This window comes from Phlebotomus papatasi, chromosome 2 (genome assembly GCF_024763615.1).
Source record: "Phlebotomus papatasi isolate M1 chromosome 2, Ppap_2.1, whole genome shotgun sequence".
Lineage (NCBI taxonomy): Eukaryota > Metazoa > Arthropoda > Insecta > Diptera > Psychodidae > Phlebotomus > Phlebotomus papatasi.
In genome coordinates, this window is record NC_077223.1 from 63,045,399 (window position 1) to 63,070,750 (window position 25,352).

A 25,352-nucleotide genomic window follows, 5' to 3' on the forward strand; every position below is an offset into this window, starting at 1 on the left:
GGATCCCTTGATTTCCGTCGAAATTAAATCATTCAGCACTCTTGAGACGAAAATAATACAAAATAATAAAAATATTAAAAACAATATATGACGCTCTGCTATTTTACTTTGTTCAGTAAGATTAATTTGTGGAAAATATTCAAAAATAAGTACCACGAAACTTTAGGTGAGTCCTATGAAGACAATCTGAATATCTAAAATCTGAACTTAAAAAATCTATATAATAAATTTTTTTATGACTTTAAAAACTGATTAAGAAGTATACAATCAGTTTTGATTCAAAGAATTTTCAAGATTTGCAGAATATGCACCACCTTGAGAATTAGTTACCGATGTATATTTTTATAAGGTTTATTTTTATTAGGATACCTAGGCAGACGTTACGTCCAAATACGAAAATACCTCTGAATTAATCCTAATACCGATTTTTCAAATACAAAGGTAAAAATGGCTCTAGACAGCGTATTTCTTTACCAAATGGAGTCATATTGGGCTAGTTGGAAAGGTTTTGAAATTCTTAACAAACCTGAACCGATCCCAATCTCATACAGTTCATAATCGATAACTAATTTTTATTCAAAATTCAATTATATTTCTCCTAATCGATTTTGGGCGACGTTTTGAATGGTTCATAAACCTGTTCAAATCGTTTCAAATCGGTTGTGAATCGAAAAATTTAGGAAAAAAAATCCTATAGTGGGAAAAGCTCTGTGAAATCATTGCCCTCGTGATCACTCTTTTCCACATTAATTGAACCAATAAAAAACTTTATTAATATTAGTTGATGATACGATATCACACTTTTAAGGTATAGAATCTTAGTCAGGAGTTCGCAAGAAATTCTCAAAGCCTGGGATAGTCTGCCACACCCCTCTTTAAAACAAATTTTAATTGTATTTGATTTTTCTTTCTTATTGACGGCTTTCTTTTCAGTAGTTTTGTTTCAACTCTTGAGTCGAAAGCTTTGGATAAAATTAAGTCTTTTTGATTTTGGAAAGAAGATAATCTTCTGACGAACATCGAAAGAATTGAAAATAATACACAGACCATTAAACTTAGGAATTAGTAGTACGTTAGGAGTACGAATAAGTTTTCGCGTTTAAGCGATATCTCAGCTTATTTGCATCGGGCAATACTACTCTTTAATTTGTCTTGCAGCGCCATCATCAACCTGAGAATGATAGTATGGATAGTATCCCAATAACGATAGAGTTCCCTGTTCGACATGCCGCGACGATGGCGGCCTCCCAAATGTTAAGAAAGTGGTAGCCACCAAAGAAAATTATTTCTTCAACCGCATTCGTCTTTTTCCCACGCCGTAAGGATTTACTTTAAAGTGAACCTTGTTCCGAACACGTTCGTTGAACGATGTACAAACAGGGAACTGTCATTACTGGGATACTTTAGTTCAGAGGTAAGGCCCTCTACACACTTGGAGGAATTTCTTAAAAAAAATGCTTTTTTAAAGAAAATTTCCCCTATCCTTGTAGGCAGAAACGTTAGAATTTAAAAAAAGGCAATTTTTGAGAAAAATTGCTTCTAGTGTGTTAACATCATAAGAGAAAACCGTTGGAAACCGAACAAACGTCAAATGAAATTTGTACGTCAATGGTCAAAACGCTACCTTAACAAAGTTATTTTGACGTTTATGCCTTAAGGCGTCTACACATTGGAAGCAATTTTCGTCAAAAATTGCGTTTTTGACAGAAATTTGACGTTTCCTCCTACAACGCTGCAGGGAATTTCCTTCAAAAAAGCAATTTTTGACAAAAATTGCTCCCAATGTGTAGAGGCCCTTAGAAACACTTATGACTTAAGCCGTGAGACGACTTAGTGGAAAATTATGGAAATATAGTTTAATCATCATTTCGAATATAATTACGCTAAACCATCTCTCAGCTAATCCTCAAGTCTGTCGAGGCCCTTATTAAATTTCAAACGGTTCTTGCTCTCATATGAAGGCAGGACACGAATGTCGCTTCCGGAAGCGTCAGTGGAAAAATGATTTTCAACTCAAAGAAAAAATCTTCTCAGTTTTCCATAGCTTTCGGCGTACTGCACGCCTTCCTCAGTGGTCGCTGAACACAATTTAGATCTCTGAATTACGTTAAAGATGGATAAAGAACACTAAAAAAGAATAGGGGGTGGGAGAGCTGATACACATGGATCTATCATAGCCGAGAGACAAAGAACTAACTTTTTTAGTGTTCTTTATCCACCTTTAACGTAATTCAGAGATCTAAATTGTATTCAGCGACCACTGAGGAAGGCGTGCAGTACGCCGAAAGCTATGGGAAACTGAGAAGATTTTTTCTCTGAGTTGAAAATCATTTTTCCACTGACGCTTCCGGTAGGGACATTCGTGTCCTGCCTTCATATTATCTTCACGTCAGTTTAACCACTTCGTTAAGTTTTTGCTCTCCTTTGCTCTAATTATTCTTATGTCGAGTTTAATAAATTGAATCGTTTTTCGAAAGAATTCTGTAATCATACGTCGCAAGCGCTGATGGCAGTGTCATTTCCATATATTTGGTTAGAACTTTTTATCGAGAACTGCTGATTGGTCAGCTTTTTTCAGCTGACTGTGGTCTCTGAGTGTTATATGGTTCAGTCCGATTGGCGGGAAAATTTAGCAATCGATTCGTTACGAATTCGTATTTGCATATGCACAACATGCATTTTATTTTGTTTATATAGAGTTAAGAATTAATCGTTTAACGCCACTTTGACTCACAGCTCTCCACATTCTCCCCCTCGTAGTTGTAATTACAAAACACCAAAATAAAACGTTGGTGTGTGTAAAAAAGAGTCTGCAATAGTGCAGGGAATATTGAATAAAATAAAAATTATGTGTATATTTTCTCGTGCCTTCCATTGAGTGGCACTGTGAACATATTTCACAGAATGATCTCACCATAATTTACGATGCAGAAGATCATCACCGACTTCGGAATGAGTATATATGAAGATTAAAGAGAAATTAACAAAAAAGCCACTGAGGGTTAATAGGTCATGTGGCTCTGGGAGATGTCTTCATTTAAGTAGAAGAGACATTTTTGTCATCCAAAAAATCACGTGAATGGCAATGTAATTGGTGGTCATGCGATGACCCAGGTAAAAGGCGTGAAGATCTTGAACTTGAAACCATTGAAAATTACCACAAATGTCTTCATTTACCAAATGACCCTTCGAAGCGCATATTTGGGAAGTGTGGCCATGTCTTTTTGTCTTTCCCACCAAAATCACAGAGAGAACCCATTCCAAAAAAAACAAGCCACAAAAAACGATGTTACTGAATGAATAAAAAAGGAAATGTTGTCACAGAGTATGAGAATTAAAATAGCCGTCAGCGAGGAAAAACTGACATCGGGAAGGTGAATAAAAATGTGAGAGACAGCAATTATTTGTGGTGTTTGAGAATGAAATCACATTTTTAGAGCACAAGAGGCTTGGTCAGATACCAAACAGCAATATTCCATTTTCTAAACTCTGCACACCCAAATTCCAATTGTGGCACTACATATGACCCCAATCGACATTATTTTTCCCCATTTGCCAAAGACATTCAGTCCTGACCACTCAATTGCCTCACAGAAATCTAACCTAGAGACTCTACGCTAGAGGATACAGTAATTGAAATGTTTCGCATTTTTGTGTCATTTTGCACACTCTCCATATTATGTCGAATGAATATATCCCAAGAACTTCCACAGATCACACGAAAAGTCAATTTGCAATGCAAATATTCCATACCTCGAGATCCTTGTCACATTCAAACTAAAAAGAGGGTGAAATTAATTTCTCTCCAATCCCAATGAATTTAAATTCAATTAATTCTATTTTCATAAAATACCACGCAGAGATTTATAACGTGTTAAACCACGGCAATAATTCTGTTTGATTGGACGCAATTACTAGATTGAGGTGCTAACCTGGTCACAGAAGTGAAATCAATTGAGAAAATCAGGCAGATATTTCAACACTTTACCCACCAAAATTATAATTATTAACACTTCAATTTGGAAAATTGATTGTTCACACGTGAGAATAGCATTTGTATGCAGAAAAAAAATACTGTCGAAAGTTTTCACAACTTTTGCATTGAAGAAATTCATATGATAATTTTTCAATCAAGTTTGGAAGGCAATTTTCAATGTATGGAATATTGAATGGTTTACTGCATGTTTTAGTAGATGTTTGGTTACATTATACTCAATTTATGCAAATGTAGGAAACTTGAAAAACTAGCCAGATTATTAGTGATGTACTACAACATTTATGTGCACTTAACGCTCACGGTAAAAGGTGAGACAGTACTTAGCAAGACAATTAAAATTGTTACTCTTTTCTATAGATTTTATTACAATTATAACACATTCATCAAAGAATTTATCCGAGTGGGTTGAATATGTGATCTTTAAATATCGATCATTTAAAATTACAATGGCACATCCATTTGTAATTACGAAAGTATAAAATCCTATTTCCAATTTTGAATTTTATTCTCAGTTGAGTTCTGTCTTCTATCAGTTTTTTTTATTTTTTGCTTTTTTTCAAAATATATATTATTCAAAATGGTATTATTATTCGTATCGAGACACTTTATTTGTTATTACAATGTAATCATTACAATGTGCCCCGTGTTGGAAGAATTGGTGATCGTAGATCGCCCAGGAACGCTTTCCCCGTAGTGAATATTTCTTCCATGCTCCTGAAGTTTTTTGGGCAGAAGCGGTGCATTTTATTACGTTTTATCACAGTGAAAATGTCTTTTTCTCGACGTTCAGTTCCGTGCACCAGGCGGGACTCGAACTCACAGCTGTGAGTCGAGTTAGAGATCTCACCGCCCAAAAGTCAACGGTCTTGCCTATTGAGCCACTGAGATCTCCAAAATGGTGAAAAAATACATTACCACCTATTTTTAAATGGATGTCATTCTTATAATGTGATTTAGCTTCGCAATTGGTTTTTGGAGCTAAATTATATCGTGGTAAAGTGAAGTTTCATTTTAAAATAACAGAAAAAGCCCCATTTTAACGCTACGTCAGTTCAAAGGTGCCCTAACCAGCCCCCCCTCTCTTAAGTTAAACATACAGCAAATGAGCTACATGTGGTACAGATTAAATTATTTTTTTTGAAAACTACAAATAAGGCTGCAATTTTACAGTTAGATACAACGGTAGTGTTGTTTGTCACCTAAAATGTCATACTGAATGTTCATCAAAAACCAGTAATAAGCACGGAAAGGCTTCTGGTAGCTGAAATTCTTTGCAACCTCGAAAATCGTGTAACTCAGTATCCTTACAAATCGAAATACTTTGAAAATTCGATTCAATTTTATCTATTTCGGTCGCCAAAAATAGTTTGCTCGACGCGATTCTTTACCCCCAAAATTGAACTCACAATGGAATTTTCACGCATTCCGAGTTGCAAGCACCCCGAGTTGCACGCATTTCGAGGTCGCCTGTAAAGAATCTCAGCTAGCATAAGCTTATCTGAGGTTATCACTGGTCATTTATTAGGCTCTGCAAAGTTTTACATAGGAAGCCTATGAGAAAAATCTTTGCAAAAATTAGGTATTATAGTCAAGTGCGCTAATCTGGGCGCTTCGCTATGTGGATCGTTATGACTACGCTAACTAAATAAAATCCACTTAAAATAATATTTTTATTTTTATTTCTGTAATATAGTCACTACAGTAACATAATATAACTATTCAACTTTGAGAAAAAGCAAAGATAATATTTTTATCCATTAAATAAGTGAGTGTAATCAACTCATTTCAAACTTGTGCCAGCTGGGTTCAATACTATAAACTTTCTTGCAGAAATATTTTCGTTAATGACGGCTGGTTGATTGAAAACTGAAAACATTTATTGTTTTTTTCCTTGTGAAAAAAAAATTTAAATCCAAAAGGTTTAACTAAAAGTGAAGTGTAATCATTCCCCAACAAGGTGAATAAATCGATTTTCATGAAATAATACTCCCTCCGTTCCGAAATAAGTCGTACGTTTGGGGAAAAATTAGGGATTAAGGAATGGTTTCAGAGAATGTTTTTGTTATTTGCAAATATCTTATGTATGAACTATCCTCCATGTTCAGGGATAATATGGGGATCCTTTCACGATGGTAAGTTGAGGAATCCATATGTTGAAGTTGTCCATTTTTCGCGTTTTTTTCAAAGAGCTCCGGTAGATAGTTAATTACTAAAAAATGGACTGTGATTAACATTACAGGCTAGAATTTGTTCTAAATTTTTAGTATGCACAAGTAGAACTCAACAGTTATTACTGATATGACATTTTTTATATCTCAAATTTTGCAGAATGAGCGATAAAAAGAACATCCTTTTTTATGTGTTCGAATATCTGGGTGCAAAATGGTGAGAGATAGGGACTTGGGACCTTCAGCGGACCCCTCATAAGTTAACCCTGGGACCATTTATATGTTTCTCTAAAACATATCCAGAATTGAAAAAAAATCGCACGACGTGTTTTCGAGTAATCCCGAAAAACATGATTTTGGAGGGGAAGGGGAGGGGTGTTGGCAAAATGAAGGACATATTAATGGTCTCAGGGTCAACTTATGGGGGGTCCCCCGAAGGTCCCATGTCTGTATCTCTCACCATTCTGCACCTATTTTAGATTGAAAATAAAACTCAAAAAATAAGACATTTTTAAGACATTCGTTCCTCAACTTACCATGAAGATTGGATCCCAATTTTAGTTCTGAACATTAACAATAGTCCTCTGGAAGAGATATTGTTGATACACAAAACCTTTACCAACAAACTTTCCCTTAATCCCATTTTTTTTCCCAAACGTATGACTTATTTCGGAACAAAAATTTTTCCCAAACGTACGACTTATTTCGGAACGGAGGGAGTAATATTTTACAAAGAAATTAGTGAATTTGTGACTGTTTACAGTTAGGGTTGAAATACCTGGATGTATTTCTGTTAATTCGGAATTACATCCAAATGAGAGGGTAGAAAACCCTAAACATTTTTGAACAGTAAGTGTTGAAATGAAATGATCGAAAAACACAAAATAAAAAATGTATAGGAATTCGTCGTTAAATAATAAAAAAATAAATATATTTTCGAAATATATCAGACTGATAAGCCAATTCTCATTAGGAAAAAAACTTGCCAATAGTCTTCAGTGCCTCTATGCAAAAACGTATAGAAAAATGAAATGTCGAGAGGGCCCTGGATACATCATATTTCTTTTTTTGTTGGTTTTCAGAATCATTTCCTGACAAAAATTACGATGAGGCCACAGTAAAGACAAGCCACAAGTAATGCCACCACCCTATTGCAAACAGCTCACACGACAACGATCTTTACAAATCTTGTAATATTCAAGACATATTTCTTAGACCTGAAAAACATAATAATATATTAAACCGGAGTCAACCATAATCCCGAACGCCAAAATCCCGAAAGCCAAGATCCCGAATGTTCAAAATCCAGAAAGGGATGAAATTATACGGAGGAAAATGTGTAGAATAATTTCCCAAGACACAGAAAATTTCCCTTTGCCTCCAGCAAGTGCAAGTGCAATCGTGGGAGTAGCTATGACACTTTAAAGAATTCGGGATTTTGGATTTCGAGATTTTGGCAAATTCGGGATTTTGGCTTTCGCGATTTTGGCTTTCGGGATTTTGGCTTTCGGCATTTTGGCTTTCGGGATCTTGACCGGGACCCTTATTAATTACGATTTTTTTAATTTTTTTTTTTAATTTTAATTTATTTCATCTCATTCTTGACCTTTCTCACTTGCGTCCACTGCCGTGTTAGCGTTGATTCCAGCTTCCAGGACTAAATGGTGGAAATGTCCTTTCTGTGGTTTCTCTGGTTTACCGGTTTTACAATATGATTTACATTTCATTGGGACTAGGCCAGTCAAAACGAGAGAGCAAGATTGCCAAGCTAATCTAATCAGCTGTATGGCAATTTAATATTACCCCAATTTCATAACTTCTCATAATCACCACTAAATTTAACTAACTAAATTTAACTCAAGATTGGACTATTATATTTAATTAACCTATTAGGCTATCAAAAAGCAATAAAATTGCTCGCTATTTAGGATTTGGAGACCTTCGGGAACTGAGCTGAATCTCTAGTCTGAAGACCAGTGACATGACATTTCCTATGTTTCCCATATGTTTCTAGCGAGCCGAAAAAAAATTGAGTTTATTAGCTGTTTTCTGTCATTGTAGAATGAATTAGTAAAAAATACTAATAGAAAATAAAAGCCAATTTAATAACGAAGAGGCAACCGAAAACCCTAAATTGGCAATCTACGTAGTTTTGGAGATATCTCGTGAAATTTATACGAAAACCGAAAAAAATTACACTAAAACTGGTCGCATTTTGAGAGGTAATGTCACCCCAGACCGTTTTACGACGCAAATGTTTACAGATAAACAAATAAATTTATTGAAAATTACAAAGGGGACTGCAGTTTTACATTTAGATGCAAGTGGTAGTATTGTTCGTCATCCTAAATGTTATACCGAATGTGCATCTAAAATCCGTAATAAGCCCAGTTAAGCTTATGGTAGCTGAGATTCTTTATAGGTGACATCGAAATGCGTACAGCTCGGGGTCCAAATACTTCTAAATTCGAGCTACTTCTAAATTCTGAGGTAAAGAATCTCGTCGAGCAAACTGTTCTCGGAGGCTGAAACAAATTAATAATCGACGCGATTCTTTGTCCCCAAAAATCCAATTCACAATCGAATTTTCACGTATTCCGAGTTGCAAGCACCCCGAGTTGCAAGCATTCCGAGGTCACCTGTAAGGAATCTCAGCTACCATAAGGTTCTCGACAGACCAGAGGATTAGCCGAGAGACGGATTAGCGCAATTATATTCGCAATAACGATTAAACTACTTTTCCATTATTTTCCACTAAGCCGTCTCTCGGCTTAAGTCGTAAGTGTGTCTAGGGCATAAGCTTACTATATGGGCTTATCACTGGTCATGGTCATTTTAACTGACTGAACTTCATGTGAGGGCAGTTTTCACAATCTTTTTAAAGATATTTTGCTATAAACGTAACTAAAAATCACAGTCATTTTTTTCTTCAAAATCGTGCTCAGTCAGAATTTAGATTTCTCTCTGAAAATACAAACTATTGTGAAATAGCAACAATTTACACTCGATTATTTGCAAATTGTGCGAATTTCAAATATACAATTCACTCTGATTACACGAATACTCAATAGTATGTTATTTACTTCATCACCGACAATTGAAAATCCAACATAAAATCACTTGGTGGACGGCAAAAGAAATGGTGCAATTTTGCTTTCAGAGCGGTGAAATATCGCTCTATAAGTCCTTATTTGTCAATTGGCGAAACAATCAATTAATTGCAAATAGCAAAAGTCAATATGAGCTCAATTGGCCTCTTGTATAGCTCTGTAGCCTCAAGTAGCCGTGAAATTTCTTATACTTATTTTACACTAAACCACCATAACCACCATTTAATGTGGTTTAAAATTCCAAAGATTGAACACCTTTTAATCCATCGGCCATGTCATAAATTTTAAATCGATGATGAATTTTGTATGAGATGTTTTATAGAAAGAAACTCATGTCGTCTGCTTTTTTTTCTTCTATCCTGGCCAAATGGTATAAAGTGGAAGAGTTTAGCATCATAAAAAAATGCGGCACATTGAGAAATTTCAATTGGCAATAAAAAGACGTATGTGAGTGCATGGAGAAACAAGTGTTGTAAAACATGACTTCCATCCACGAGCCAAACACGATCACTTCCAAGAGTGGTTTGTGCCAAAGCCAAAGAAGTCGCGCTTTTGCACGAATCCCAAAGAGAGTTTCAATTGGAAAATCAATTAATTATCTGTGGGCGATTGGTAAAATCGAATCCTCCGATCATTTCCGTGAATTTGAATATTTTCTCTTAGGGTGCTTCTGGCCATGAAACAAGTCCATCCGCAAGTTGATTGTGCTATTAAATGACCCAACATGAATTCAATACTGAATTGTTTCTTGCCATCTAAAAGTCAATTGGATTCAAATTCATCGCAACCATCAGTTGCAACAACCTTCGAGAACAGCAATTTCAATTAGAATTTCATTCATATGGAATGTTTTGCAATAGATTTTATATATATATACGCTTCTAATACAAACTCCAAATCGCACCCAAGAGACAGAAGAAATACTCAGCATTTTACCTTCAATTGCCATCATATGCAATTGATGACAATTGTTGATGGAAAAAAATAAACAAGACGAGCAATGACACAGTGAGTCAAACAGGTGCGCAAAAATTCCTCAAATACAATTCCAAGTGCAATTTGTTATAGTTGTCGAATTAAATATTCACATGGTGGGATTTTCCTCAATGGAAATTTATTGTCCATTTGAGAGCCATTTCTGGGATTAATCCCCGGGATCTCTCTATCCCCCTCCAAAAAGGCGGGAAAATATGGGAAACAGACCCCTCTATTGTAACACTAATCGGATAAAACAGATGAGTCAGCTCTATTGGAAATAATCCCCAATTGCATTGAGCAGATAGAAAAGAATATAGAGTTTAGAAGTCGAACAAACATCTTAGAAAGATAAAATTTTATTACTTCGAATGTGTCTGAGAATATTTATTGACTGAACTGGAAGATGAAATAATATAATAAATAATAATCCTTTAATTCTTCAATACTTAGAATTTTTTAAGAAAAATTGTGTTCTGGTGTTGGGTCATACTTATTACTTATTTAGAGGGCAAACGGTTAGACAGGTTTTAGATAGAAGGTTAAGCCCAGTTCTATTTAGAAGGTTTTAAAATTCTAAATAACATGTGGTTTTGGAATTTTTTTTTTAAATCTATCTAACGGATCATTTGCCCTTAATAAAATCAATACTAAGCCACAACGTCCTCGAAAACCGCATGATGAGAAAGTAGAGGACCTAATCCGCATTGCTAAACCTCAGGTTTAAGAACTCTATTAGAGTTATTGATTTCGAGCTTTCCGTAATGATCAAAACGTTTCTCGTTTTCCTTCAAGTTTGCCTCAGTCTCTCCCTATCTTCAAAAATGTGTTTTTTTGTAATTCAGTCATATGGACTATCATTGATCCTTCACGGTTTTTAATATCAAAATTTGTACTCAAACGATTTTAGTTTAAACGGACGTTTAAACTAAATTGATCAAGATTGTGTTTACTTAATTTGTTATATTTTAAGATGATTCATGAACCTGTTTAAATTAATCAAAATAAGAACCACAAGAATTCTACGCCATCAATAACTGAATTTTTCTAGTCTCTCTTGATAACTGTAAGTGACTAACTTTACCAATTAATTTAATTGTAAGTCTGTGCGTGAATAAGAACCAATCACCATTCGAACTTGTTACCTTCCAATGTTCTTTAGTCTTTTACCTCTACTGATCTGATTTACTAAAGATCCTTAATTAGGGTCTACTCTTAAAACTTTCCAGGCTGATTTGTCCTCTTTCTGACGAACTAGATGACCAGTCAGTCGAAACTAATCGAAACGTATCTGCTTGACGATATTTACTTCATTATAGGGATCTCAGTGACGCAATAGACAAGGGCTTAGACTTCTCATAATGTCTTCAGACCTAAGACTTATTCATATGGCTTAACTGTTTTAATTTCCTAATGGGTAAAAATTGTAGAAAAAATAATTTAAAATCTTTACAATCGTATGCGTATTAAGGGCAATTGGTCTATCAGATTTTGGAAACTCATTACAATTGTTTATTATAGCTTGAGACCTTCGGAATCTAGAATCTAACTTTTAGAACGAACACCGCTTTTGTCATATGTAGTCTACGTACTACGTACCGTAGATGAGAGTTACTTTCCTACCTTGCTGTTCGTAAGCTTTTCTTGAATTCTAGCATTTAAGGATGGCCTTCACCGATCGGGCATGGTAGATAGGATCGGTGAAGACTAATCCTTAAATGCTAAAATTAAAAACAGGATTATGAATTGTCTTCAGAAGCGTTTACAATTTAGTTCTTATGACTGCAATGATCATAATGAATCTGCTCATAAATATAAAACATTGTACTTCATCCTAAATTATTCCATTTTATTTAAAATTATAGCAATTTTCTCTATGAATATTCTAATGTGCCTTATATAATTCGTCTTTAAGGAATGGACACATCACATTCGTTGGAATTTTCGTATAAGAATTGCTATTAAACAAATTAGCTAGGACAAAAGGTGTTAGTTGAAAGGTCTAGGCCCTATACGATCCAATTTGTATTGAAATCTGCTCCTAAATATAAATCGATTCTTATCCAAAAACAATGCCGAAGTTGAAGTTCTATTCTTATGGATTTTAAACTGGTCAAAACTATTACTCGTTCTCTAAAACGATCTTCACGCCTAAAATTGAGATTTATAGCCTATTTACTTTATTTTCAACAAACGAAATGTTTGAAAAAAAAATTACAAAAAATATATATTGAAAACGAATACATTAGATTTCGAAAAATTATTGTTAATTGCTTGCTGGTTCGAAATATAATACAACTGGAAACTTAACACTTTAAAATATTAAATAGACTAATTCGAAGTTAAAAATATAATAACACATTCTGTGTTTCGTTTTGTTTGGTTCGGGTCTTAACGCTTAAACGATTAGATATATAGAATTTGTTTTTTTTTTTTTCAAAGTATCTACATAAAAATTCTGTCCTTTCCAAAAACAATAAAATCCCAATTTGAAACCAGTAAATTTTCTTTTTGTATATTTCGCAAACAATTTCGAAAAAGATTCCCCAGAAAAGCTATGCAAGCCATTGTGAGGAGGCGTCAACCTCGAGGCAGACCTAGGACAAGGTGGCTGAATCAAATTCAGAATCTTGCCTTGAAGCGCCTTGGGATCAAATCTGAACATCTTCCTGAAGTGGCTAAGGATCGACAAGCGTGGGCTGCTAATCTGCGATCCCAATAGGGTTCGTTTGAAAAGCGGTTTGAAAATTTTCAAAAAGACTAAAATTGATTCGCAAATAACTAAAAAAAAAGAACTATTATTTTATTTGCAAAATTTAAATGTTGTAATATTGGTTGTCACAAACTATTTAGAATGTTTCGTTCTATAAAATACATGAAAAAATATAAACCACTAGATAAAAAAAAGTCTTGTGATTTCGAGCGTCCCGCGAATTTAATTCTCCTAACTATTCATCCTCTTTTTCAAAACCATCCCATAAATTTCAAAATAATATAAATTATCGTCGACTCTTGGAAAGATTTATGTACAAAATTATTTGTAAGAATATTTCTTGCTACCATATTGCTCGTTTTTGGATTCATTCAAACTCACCCAAAAGAGGGTATTATCTTGGAGATTCCCCACAGTTGTCTTCACATTATACATTTTTCTTTTAAACCAGCAGGATGAGTCCTTTTGAACAATCTCCACAAAATAAAAGAATCAGTCTCAAGATGGTATAAATCTCTTGCAGAAACCTATCGCGATTTTTGGACATTTTTCGGATATGGACAATAAGAAACAGAAAAGTTCTTGTAAGACATAAAATAACTCCTCTAAGGCACAAAGTAGTTCTCACACAGCGTGAATATTCTTGACACATTAAAATATCGTCCCAAATTAAATTAACCAATATGTTGAAGATGAGAAGGAGTGGAGAGTGTATCGATAAATCTTTCTGAGAGATTTTTCTGTTGCTGAGAAGATTGATCGAAGATCAAATATAAAGTCACACGCCTGAGATTGAAGTTAATAGAGAAATTTTTATGGATAGATGGGCCCCTTTTGCATTGGAGCAAAAACCACATAAGAGTATATAATAATAATAAAAAAAAATCCACCGTCATATATGAAAGTGATAAAAATCTTCGCGTGGTGGAAAATGGTAAGACGTACGATCACTCCAACATCGATCACTTCTTTTTGCCAATCAATGGGCAAACATAGACCAGGAAAAGTGAATAAATAAGACTTTGGATCGTGTTGGAAATTAGTGCCACATGATAAATTACCCTATTTTGGCTCTTTTAATATATTAAGTATTCACCCTACTAACTTTTATTGGAGTTGGTCAAATGAGCATGATCGTTCAATTGAGAATCAACTCATAAGAAGATCACAACTTATAATGCATTATAAGAGATTTTGTGAGTCAAACGCCAATTTCTTTTGCGTTTTCTAATGAACTTGAAAATGTAATTATTTCAATTTATTTCTCCAAGACACTTCCTCAATCTCTTGACCTCTTTTTTCGCCCAGCGATATAACCATTTCTTGTACATGCGATTAATCGCCGTGAGTGGCGGGTTTGGTACAATTTAAGCCTTTATTTTTTTTTTAGGTTGCATGACTTTTTCTTTCTTTTCACCAAAGTCTATTAGCCAAAATAAGGAGAATTTTTTGCTGGTAAGTCTCCCGTCTTTTATGTCTCTCACGTGCAATTACTTCCATTTTCGATCGTCGTTGATCTCTTTGACTTGTTTCACGTGTTCAAAAGAATTAAATCAACAGCGAAATGTAGAGCGCTTTTTATTGAACTTTTCGAACATGAGATTGGGCTTTTCGTATAATATGCGATGGTAAATATGTAAGTAGATTTATACGAAAGAAGAGAAAAAAAAACAAGTTTCCCAAAATATTTAGTATTTCGAAATTGAATTGTTTACCTCAATATTAAAATTAGGTATTTTAACCGTAAAATTTCCGTACAAAATACAATAAAACCTGAAAGTTTTTTTTATCAAGATTTAACACCATGTATATCTTTAATATTCAAAGATTTAAGGGCATCTATTGAGTTATCATTGTAATTTTGTCACTTGTACCACTAAATACATAAATCATCTAACTAATTCTATTCACTTTGGACCATCGTGTGCAAACTTTCCGTACTATCAGCGCTTTTATCGCACCTCAAATCGCAAAGCAAAAAAAAAACATATAAAATTACAAGTATTGAATAATTTACTATGCACACGAGTTGAAATTGAATACGATGAAGAATGCTGAGTCGAAAGAGAGAAAAAACGACAACAAAGCATCCCAACTTTGCAGAATGCTCGAACCCACGAGACAGACCACCCTGTGATTTTTTTACCAATTGTTTTTACAGGTGCATAACGTTTTACTGCTAATATGATCTCAAAATTAAAAATAGGTTAAGTATTGCGATCTTTCGAATGCACTCAATAATATTGACAATGACAGAATTTTATATGGTTTTGACATTTAGGGGAAAGGCTTATAATTTTGTCCAGTTTCTTATTTTGGACACTTTGAGGATAAAATTGGACACTAAAAATAAATTGATTAAAATTATGGATTTTTATTCCAATATTTGATGAATAATGAATTCTATCTAAATATTTGTTCTTTTTGGAAGATTTTAATACTAAATACGTTAAAATTTGAATATGATTTGAGTTAAAATTGCTTTGTTGAAAATTCTGTGTGAGCAATTACTTACGAGAAATATGACAGAACTTCGTGTTTACTTTAGTCTTATTTAGCTGTGAAGTATTAAACATGTTTCTTCGCTTTTTTTGAGTGATATTATTGAATATTCATTGAATGTTGTGTTGATTCACGTTAGTAGTGATTTGTAGATTTGACCTGAAGTGAGATTTGCCTTGTGAATTAGATTTTTCGTGTGAAAAATGGAAAATTTTTTAAGACATTTACCAGTGAGGCGATACTCCTTATTTTAGACAGGTATTTTTCTCACGAAATTTCGTGAAATTTTAGCTCTTGTGATGACTATGTTGGACAAATGCCTGGAGAAACAAAGGAGCATCATCTCTACGAAAGAGATGTAGCGAGAAATGCCTTGAAAGGCTTCCGGAAAGACCAGGGAATGAGTAAATCCGCACGTACTTGGAGTATCGAAGTCAACTCACTTTAATGAATGATATGGAAAGTTTCCGGACTTCTTGTGACATTCTACGTTTCCCTTACATGAACAGGAAGGGCCTCGAGTGGGTCAGTGGATAGAGTAGTAGCTCTATGACTGCGAGGTCTGGGGTTCAAAGCTGAGCAGCAGCAGAAAAAGATTTCTCATGCCATATCGGCTTTGAATTCGTCCAGTGAATGAATGAATAGTAATGTCAATGGTGCATATTGACAAAAAAGTGAACCGCCTAAACAATAGAGGCTGGTACGAGAACGAGTTTCGACATGAAAGCGGTACTTCAGTCGATACAAATATTCGCTGTCACTGATCCCAAAACACACACCGAGAAGGGATGCTGTGATATAGTAACGGAACTGACTGCTCACAGAGCTGTGATATAGAGCGGCTACCCGTATCGGGGGATAAGATAGAATAGGAGTGGGGAAGCATAAGGGGCCCAATTGGTGGCCTGGATGCATCGGAATATCCGAAATGGAGAACTGACCCCTGGCAAAATCTTATCTTATCTTACATGAACAGGAAGAGGACTTAGTAAGATAGGTTCATAAAATGAAGAACAATGGGCATCCTGTTGAGGAGGATTAGCTGTCCAAATTTACAGCCAAGTTGTCCAAATTAATAACCAAGTTGTCCAAAATAAGAGCCGAATTCACCTCTACATATCAATTCATTTTTAAACGTATTAAAACTGATTTTTGTAAAAATAAGACGATAAATAGCTTGCTAAGTTTCTAAACAACCCTTCTGAAAAGAGAGTAACAAGAAATGTCAATTAGTATCGAAAATATCGCACTTCAAACATTAAACATCGATGCTTATAAGCAGACTGGGCAAAATTATGAGCCCTTACCCTATAGCATGAATAGACAGGCCTAAAATTGGATAAATACAGTGACGCCAATTTTCATGAAAATTTAGAAATTAAAATTCTTTAGAAAATTCATATTGCTATCGATTTGAAATATATGGTCGTATTATTCAAGATCGATAAATTGTATATATTGCTGCCCTGTAAAGTTCGAGCAAAAAAAAAAAAGAGATATTGATGAGTTTCTTCGACATCTCAATGTGTGACTTTCTTAAGATATTTGAAATGTTTTTTTGAGCTTTGAAGGAGACACAATCTATTTGGGATTGAAGAATGTCTCCAGTGGAAGTCAATTTAATGGTTTATGGAAGTGTTGAGCATTTGAAATGCCATAGTCTTTGGCAAGAAAGTGCGCCACAAGAGGATATACAGAGGAAAGATACCGGTGATCTTGCAGAAGTGCGAATGCAATAAATTTTATTAGTTGCACCATGTTAGAAGTCAATTGCTTTTCTCCCTATAAAACATCTACGATACGAAAAAGGAAGTGACTTGTATTTGACTTCTTTTGACACTATCATTTGGCAAGCCTAAGACAGCGAAGGTATTGATATACAAATTAAGTGGATGAATACAGAAAAGAAAAAAAAAACGGTTTCAACATGAAGAATCATTTGGGTGTTAAATGTCTATCTATTGCATAATCTAGGTGTGTACGCAATTATTACACAGTTAAAAATTGTAATATTTTAAAATAAATAAAATTTCATCATTGTGCTATAAATAAATCCTTTATAGCTTATGATTTATTGATTGCAAGCAATAAATTAATATCACTCATTTATACCTTCTGGTCTATTTTGAAATTAAAGTTTCAACTAAGCGCTGCACTTAAGGGAATAAAGTGTAAAGACAATAAAAGAAATTGCGAACCAAAACGTAATTGTAGGTACCCTTACCATTCTTACTTATTCATTATCGGTTGCATTCGATTCAGTCGTGTTGAAAATTTCAAAACCTTTCAAAAATATCCAATGTTTACCAAATACGTAATCAATAAATCCTCTAAAATGGTTGTTTTTAATTTCAAAACCTCAAAATAACGAATTTTATCGGTCAACGGTCTGTGTGATCATTGACAGATTAGTGTTACACATGCAACCCCGTACGATTTTTTTTACAAATACTAGTAGAGTGAATACTTTTAATTACCTAAACAGAGGTTAATTTTCCGTTGAGGTAATTATTGACTACTATAAAAATGGAACTGTCTTGTATACATTTAAGGTTATGATACAAATTGACATATAATTTACATAACCTAAAATAACGATAGATTGCAGATCACTTTGAAATGTGACCACTCGTTTATTTATCAATCACGTGATCATAAATTTTATTTGTTCAACATTACTTAGCCTATAATATCACCCACTCTAACCTAATTAGCGTAACCTAACCCAAAAAAGTTCTTACGTTTTCCTTAACCCAAAATCTACACATAAACCTTTTCTTCCATTTGTACTTGAATAAACCACGATTTATTTTGTAATTTCCATTTCAATGATTCCTTTTTTTTATCGTGTAGGCAAAAACAAGATCAGTCGGCATATTTGGCAAAAGTGGAAGATCGATAGACCCGATAGTGGTATACAAGACTTTGTGGCTGGGTGTCAGGTGGAAAAATTGAAAAAGAGTCCGCCTCATTCTCAGAAAACATCAAAAAGACATCATTTCTCGCGTATACAAAACTTGAAATTACCATAACCTGAGTATCACACGCGAAAAAAATTGCCACTTGCGTCAGGTGTTTCAATTTCAAATGGCAAGAGATTTTTGTGCCACCATAGTAAATCTCACATGAGACAATAATGGCGTTTCAATGAGATGAAATAGGTAATCAATTGAGACACCTCATTGAAGCACTAACCCACATTTTAATCGTTAATGTTCATTTCTTCAAAGATGGCTACAAATTTTCAATTGACACTTGATCATTGAACCTTCTCAGGAATAATAAAAAAAACGCTCTGCGAGATCATGTTTGTTGCTCTACCACCTAATTGATTCACATGTCCACCATATAGAGTCATCGCGAGTCACAATATATTAAAATGTCGAAATCAATTTAAAACTTCTTCCCATCCTCGCACACCATTCATTCACTCACAGATTCATTCATAAAGAGGAGTCTGTACCGGTCAATGGAATTAAATTACCAAGTATTTTAATTTGTTTCAGTAATGCGTAATTTATAGTCTACAAAGACAATTCTTAAGATTAATAAGAAACTCAAATATATATTTCTGAAAATTTTCTTTGAAATATCTTTCAATTTTAACCACTAACTGAACGTCGCGTCGGGAGGTTTAAAAAACTCGGGTATTGCCCGAAAGTTTTGTACTATTACGCAGTTAAGAAAAAAACGACTGATACGATACTTCCGTCATCCGAAGCTTCAAAATGAATAAAATCAGTCATTAGCCTGAATAGGCTTTCGGTTGCAGTTATTCTGAATTTTCAGAGTTCAATTCTTCGATGTTAATGAACATAATTAGTCATACAAAGTTTTGATATTCTGTATAATCGATAATTAAATTTTCACAATTAGGGTGCCAGTTAATAATATTAAAATATTAAATTTTGGATGCCCAATATCTCGGGTCAGAGAGTTAAGTTAGACCTGTCGTAAGAAAAGTTTTAGCTAACTGACTATGAAGTACCCTAAATAGTAAACTAATAAGTACCCTTATGTGTCAGGCTCAAACATCCAAATATGATGGGTGTTCAATGTAACAAAATGTGCAGAAGATGCAATCAAACTGAGGAGACGATCACTCACTATGTGTGCAACTGCCCCAACTTATACAAAATCAGACGGACGCTCACGAATAAAGCGATGCTGTCACATGAAAGCCTATCGAGATTAAACCGCCCTGTTTAATGGAGTTTTTTCCGAAAAATGGACTGGTTTGATCCATCTTGCCCTTAACAGAGGTTAATTTAATTAAGGATGTCTTGTCTATGATAAACCCGAATGAAGATCTGGATTCAGCGGTAATTTAATCTAATCCAAAATCTAATTTAAAGGCTTATAAGGTAAAGTACCCTCTACTCGGCCGGTTTCTCAACTCGGCCAGTTAAATTATTTCACCAATTTTTTAACGTTTTATAGTCAATTTCTATGAAATTTTCACTAATTTACGTTATATATAATATAATACACCTTCTAATGTTAAATCGGTAAGATCATATTATAACAAATCTAAGTAAATTGAATGAATAGTCGCACTGGCCGAGTTGAGAAACCGGCCGACTACAGGGTACTTTACCTTACCTTTAACGACGAGACACTTTTTACAAACTGAAAATCAACAATAAAAATTAAACTGAGAAACATAATTAATGATAAGTCTTACATCTAACATTGGAAAGTCCAATAGACTGTGATTTGGTGTATTTTTTGTCACTATGAACACTAGGGACAAAACTAGCCGTAAAATTAAAATAATTTTTCTGACAATACCAATGAATAATATTTTTTCGCTTTAATGAAAAATATTACGTATGAGTATTGTAGTTTTTATTGTCAAAAGGGTTTTGCTTAAAAAAAATTGGAAGTATAAAAAATAAATAAAATCAATGATGAATTTGAGAATTTAGAAATACGCCATTTTTGAGCTTAAATATTTACTACACAGCAAATAGCTAGAGACTTGCAAAAAATATTCTAGATTCCTTCAACCTTCTACTTTACAATTATGTACAGTCATAAGTAAAAAATAATTTCAGGTAGTCAAGAAAAATTATTTTCTTTATGGGACACCGGTGTTCCAATCGTCCTTAAAGGGTTATACAGTAGACTCTCATTCAATCGGCTCTTTTTCAATCGGGTGACAAATTTTGTTGACAATTTTCACGTTTAATTATGATGCTAATTCGCTCAAATTCGCTATAGTTCTTCCTATTTTATCGTGATTCTTTATAATTCAGCACTTTTTGTGGAATTTACAAAGGCTTTGACGCTCAATTCTATCGCTAAACCGGATGACATTTTGCCCCATATTCCCGATTGAGAGAGAGTCTACTGTATTTCGTGGGATTCTTTTTTATTTTTGCCCATCCAAAACAATCAGGAAATCTCAAAATTCCAAATTAAAAGTGATTCCGAATTACCCCATTTTGCCTTACGTCAAAATAGCTGTCAAAATTGATAAAATTTTAAATTCAAAATGTAGCGGTTTACACGTAATTTAAAGCCACTGCGTCAACAATCAAGACCCTCTTCTTACAGGCGACAATAAATTCGAGGATCATTTGCGTTCCCAGGAAATATTAATGAATTTGGGTGGTCATTCTAGATCTAGACCAATAAAATATTTCCTCAATATTTATCTCTTTCTGCCCTAATTCTCTTTCTCATCAAATCTTTTTCTCACCTCAGAAAATTAGAGGCCAGAAATTGGAGAAAAATCAAAACCCACGCTGATTTTTTTATATAATGATCGCACCATTAGTGTGTTGATCATCAACTTAGCATAATGAGCGCAAAAAAAAAGAATTACGGTGTGAAAAAAGTTAATTTGATGAGTCATCCAAATCACTTATAGATTTTTGAAGTTTCAAGAAGCTCTTTCAGTATCTTCTTTAGAATTGCAATTCTATTTTTGGCCACTCTACGACTCTTTTGTTGGACACTTTTGGAGTGGACCAGGCGAACGACGAACCCACTCGCGAACAAATATTCCAACAATTAAATCACTGTTTGATGCCGAAAGTGCCGATGAAAGTGGTTCAAAGTGAACCCAACCCACTTCCTCTCCTATTGAAAATCCCGCCTCACACTATATTTTTTTCATTATTTTATACTCAGGGTGTCTATTGAATATCATTTAGAAAAGGCTCATTTTTGCACATAATAAAGCAATAAGAGAAAATTGTCAACATTAATTTTGTTGTCGTTTTATTGTTTCACTTTCAATTCACTCTTTGCTAATTGACGAAGAACAAAGTTGGAGAAAAAGACAAATTGAGGTGGGATCTATTCGAAATCACTTATTCAGGTCGCCCGAAAAGTTGGGGAACTTCAGTAATCAAAAACAATTTTAAATGGTTTTCGAGATAACCTATTAAAAAAAAGATTTATTAAAATCCAGAAAATAATAAATCTCTTAATTCATAAAAACGAAAGTGACAGGTGCTTATGGCTCTGCCACACCTTTTAGATCGGGTAAATTTCACATAATCGAAATTGACATTCTTTTCTTTCTCATATGTTTTACGTATGACTATTTCATTCTCTCGTACTCAAAATTCGATTGAACTAAATTTAATTTGGTGTGATGTTCAAAAGAAGAAGTGTCCAAAAGACTGAGATAGGCATATTCAAAATGTTTGAGAAACAAAGGGATGTGAATTTCGATTGCATGAAATTTTACCGATCTAAAAGTTGTGCCAGAACCATTATGGACTTGTTCCAGAAACTTTGTACACGTGAATTTGTATTATGAATTCTATTTCCAGAAGCTCTTGGATTTTGCACAATTTCAATTCAAAAATTTCGAATCCTAAAATTTTGTGGATAGAAAATTTCATGTTAGTAGGTCCATGGTACTAAGTTCGAATTTCCTTTAGGTCATGAATTTTTCTGACATTAAAGATGTGCGAATTGCACACAGTGAGCATCAGTGCACTTAATTCCATTGGGCATGGGACTTATAACCCCATCCCTGCTTAAAAAAAGCCAAAACAAACGAAAATCCACTTGCAGAAAGGCCTAGGTCCTCTATAAAAATATTATCCCTGCAATTTATTATTATTAGTAACCAAATGAAATTGGTTTCAGCTATTTTCTATTAAATTTAGCATTCGTCTGATAATATGTAGAAAATTAATTATGTTACAGTTCCAATTACCCTAAACAACACACCATTTTCATTAATCCGGGACACTTTTACTTCTTCCGAGCAGAAAGGCAAAATTACCATTTGGAAAATACGAAAAAAACGTCTTGCCAGGTCATATACATGAATTTGACCTGTTTTAATAAACCCGAAAATTTAATAGTCGGAAATTTTTTACATCTGTAAAACAGGTACCGGTCAAATATCAAAAAGCCAGAATTTCGAACGTCAAAATTCAGAAAACTAAAATTTAGAGTTCCAAAATCTAGAATTCCAAAATCCCAAATTACAAAAAAACCCGTATTCCAAAATCTTGAATTCCAAAATCCCAAATTCGAAAATTCCGTGTTCCAAAATCCCAAATTCATAGTTATAGCTACTCGGAATACTTCGGGATCTTGTCTTTCGAGATTCTGGCCTTTTCAAGCCAACAACGACAGTCAACATTATTATTATTTTGTCAGGTCTTTGGTACGAATGTATAACATTAAGAACTTTATGAACACATAGAGGGATCCTACATTTTGTATTTTGATTTCAAAATACCTCAACATCAAAAGATTATAGGATTTTTCATTAATAAAACAATATTGTTGAAAGTAAATTATAGACTTATGTCAGTGAATTATTCACGATTTCTGAACGGCTTCTGAATTTCTGTATTACTCCGAAAGTGGATTCATTAACAACATTGCTACGCGCTTTCTAAACGACCCCTGACACCTTCTCTCTCAATAAGTGTCTCAGAAGATGGATAAATGAGGTGGGAATTGAAGTCTTGATGTTTTTGGGAATGAAGAAGCCCAACCGACAAAAAGCATTTAAAGTATGGAAGGCGGCAAAAAATCACATCTTCTTAATGACCGGTCGAAAATGACAAGAGAAACATTGGCATTATTTACAAGACGGGTCAAATAGACGCACAAAAAAATTCCCGAGAGGTGAGAATTGAGTGGAATATTAAAATTTTTCAGCTATTCTGCAAATTTTCACTCTTTTACACGCGATGAGAACTCTAAGTCAGCAATTAGAAGATGAAGAAAAAAAAAGAAGACTTTGACCAAGAATATACAAAAGAAATCAGAGAAATTCCTCCGAAGCCGTTGGTCAGAAAAGAAATGTCTGATTTATTTTCCTCATTTTCGAAATGTGCTTTCTTGAATATTTAGTGCCCCATTCACCTCATCACGTCTCTTGATCCTTTACTTTACCGAAAGACGTGTGAGGAAGAAAGAAGCTGCAGATATGCTATTTTTCACCTGAATAAATAAAAGACCCAGAGTGGTCTTCCGATGGGTGGCAACCTGAAGAAACTTTCCTCTGGCTACTTTTACCTCAAAATGGCAAATGAGTGTCACAGCAAAAGGTCAATTTCATTTAACCCTTCAGCACCTTGGTCACGTCTCTGATATGGAACATTTAACATTCGAATTCTTACAACAAATCCAAAAACACTCACCGGTTATTGCATGGATATCCGTCCTGAGAATTCTCATCCTGTTTTAGAGATTGACTTTCTGTTGAAATTGCCACAGTATCTGCAAAGAATGGTGAAAAGCATTTATTTTAAGCCACATGAGTATTAAATGAGTAGTCTGTAGTGAATTAATTTAGAAGGGAAATTGCAGAATAAAGAATTGCATTCAACAAAAAGACAATCAAGGGGCTAACAAGTTTCAGGATATTTGTAACAACTGAAATATGTCGGAATCTCAGTTTTCCAATATAAAACCTGTAGAAAAACCACAGAATAACATGAAATTTGTTCCAAAAACAATGTAGCCATTTTCAGAAATTTTCGATGTTTTTCTATGTTTCGTTTTTATTTAACACTTCAAATTAGATAAAATAAGACGAGTCATAAATTGATGTAGATGACTTGGTAAGTTAGATCAACCCTGTTCCCGTACATACCTCGAAAACTTCATATTGGGTTTCGATATTATTTGATGTTTTTTAACACAAAACAAATCAGTTTAGTAAACTATAGAACTTATTGTCAGAATGTTCGTTACCAATATACAACTAATACTATGAAATTTTTAAACAATTTAATAATTAACAGATAATAATTATACAATTTAGAATAGGCTAAATCGAGGCATGTACCGGACACTCGCCATCTAATAATAATAATAATAACGTAGTTCATAGGATAAACGTAAATCTCGTAAACAAATATAGCGGCCGTTTTTGCAGTTGTTTCTGTAACATCAATGTTTTCTGAGAGAAAGCAAAATAAACCATCATATCTTAAAAAAATAATTTCAATATTGTGTGTCCTAGCTCCTGTCTGACAGCGAAATTTGAGCTAAGATTTCTTATTTAGTTATTTTCGAAGATTTTTACTTCTCTCGTCCTATTTTTCTACATTGTTCAATTTGACAAATTTTAGATATGCAAAATTAGGAATATTTATTATCTAAAAATAGGTGTAGGAGGTTGTCTAAATCGGTGGCGGCAAAAATCCCAAAAGTCAAAATACCGTAAGCCAATATCCCAAACGCCACAATCACAAAAAGTCAAAATCCCGAATCGATCGAAATCCCGAATGGATCAAAATTTCGAAAAGCCAAAATCCCAAAAAGACAAAATCTTAAATAGATCGAAATCACCAAAGACAAAATTCCGAGAGCCAAATTGCCGAACGTCAAAATCTCGTATAGTCAAAACCCTGAAAGGGACGAGATTATGCGGAGTATAATGTGTAAAATAATTT

General features: G+C 34.0%; 1 protein-coding gene across 3 annotated transcripts in view; it reads right to left on the bottom strand.

The window, feature by feature from the left end:
- Positions 1–25,352, bottom strand: part of LOC129805059 (tight junction protein ZO-1) — a 115,859-nt gene that overhangs the window by 66,388 nt on the left and 24,119 nt on the right. For all 3 annotated transcript variants that reach the window (XM_055852873.1, XM_055852874.1, XM_055852872.1), the window contains exon 2: positions 24,093–24,171. In XM_055852873.1, the coding sequence (XP_055708848.1) occupies positions 24,093–24,171 (79 nt within the window). The remainder of the gene's footprint in view (positions 1–24,092; positions 24,172–25,352) is intronic.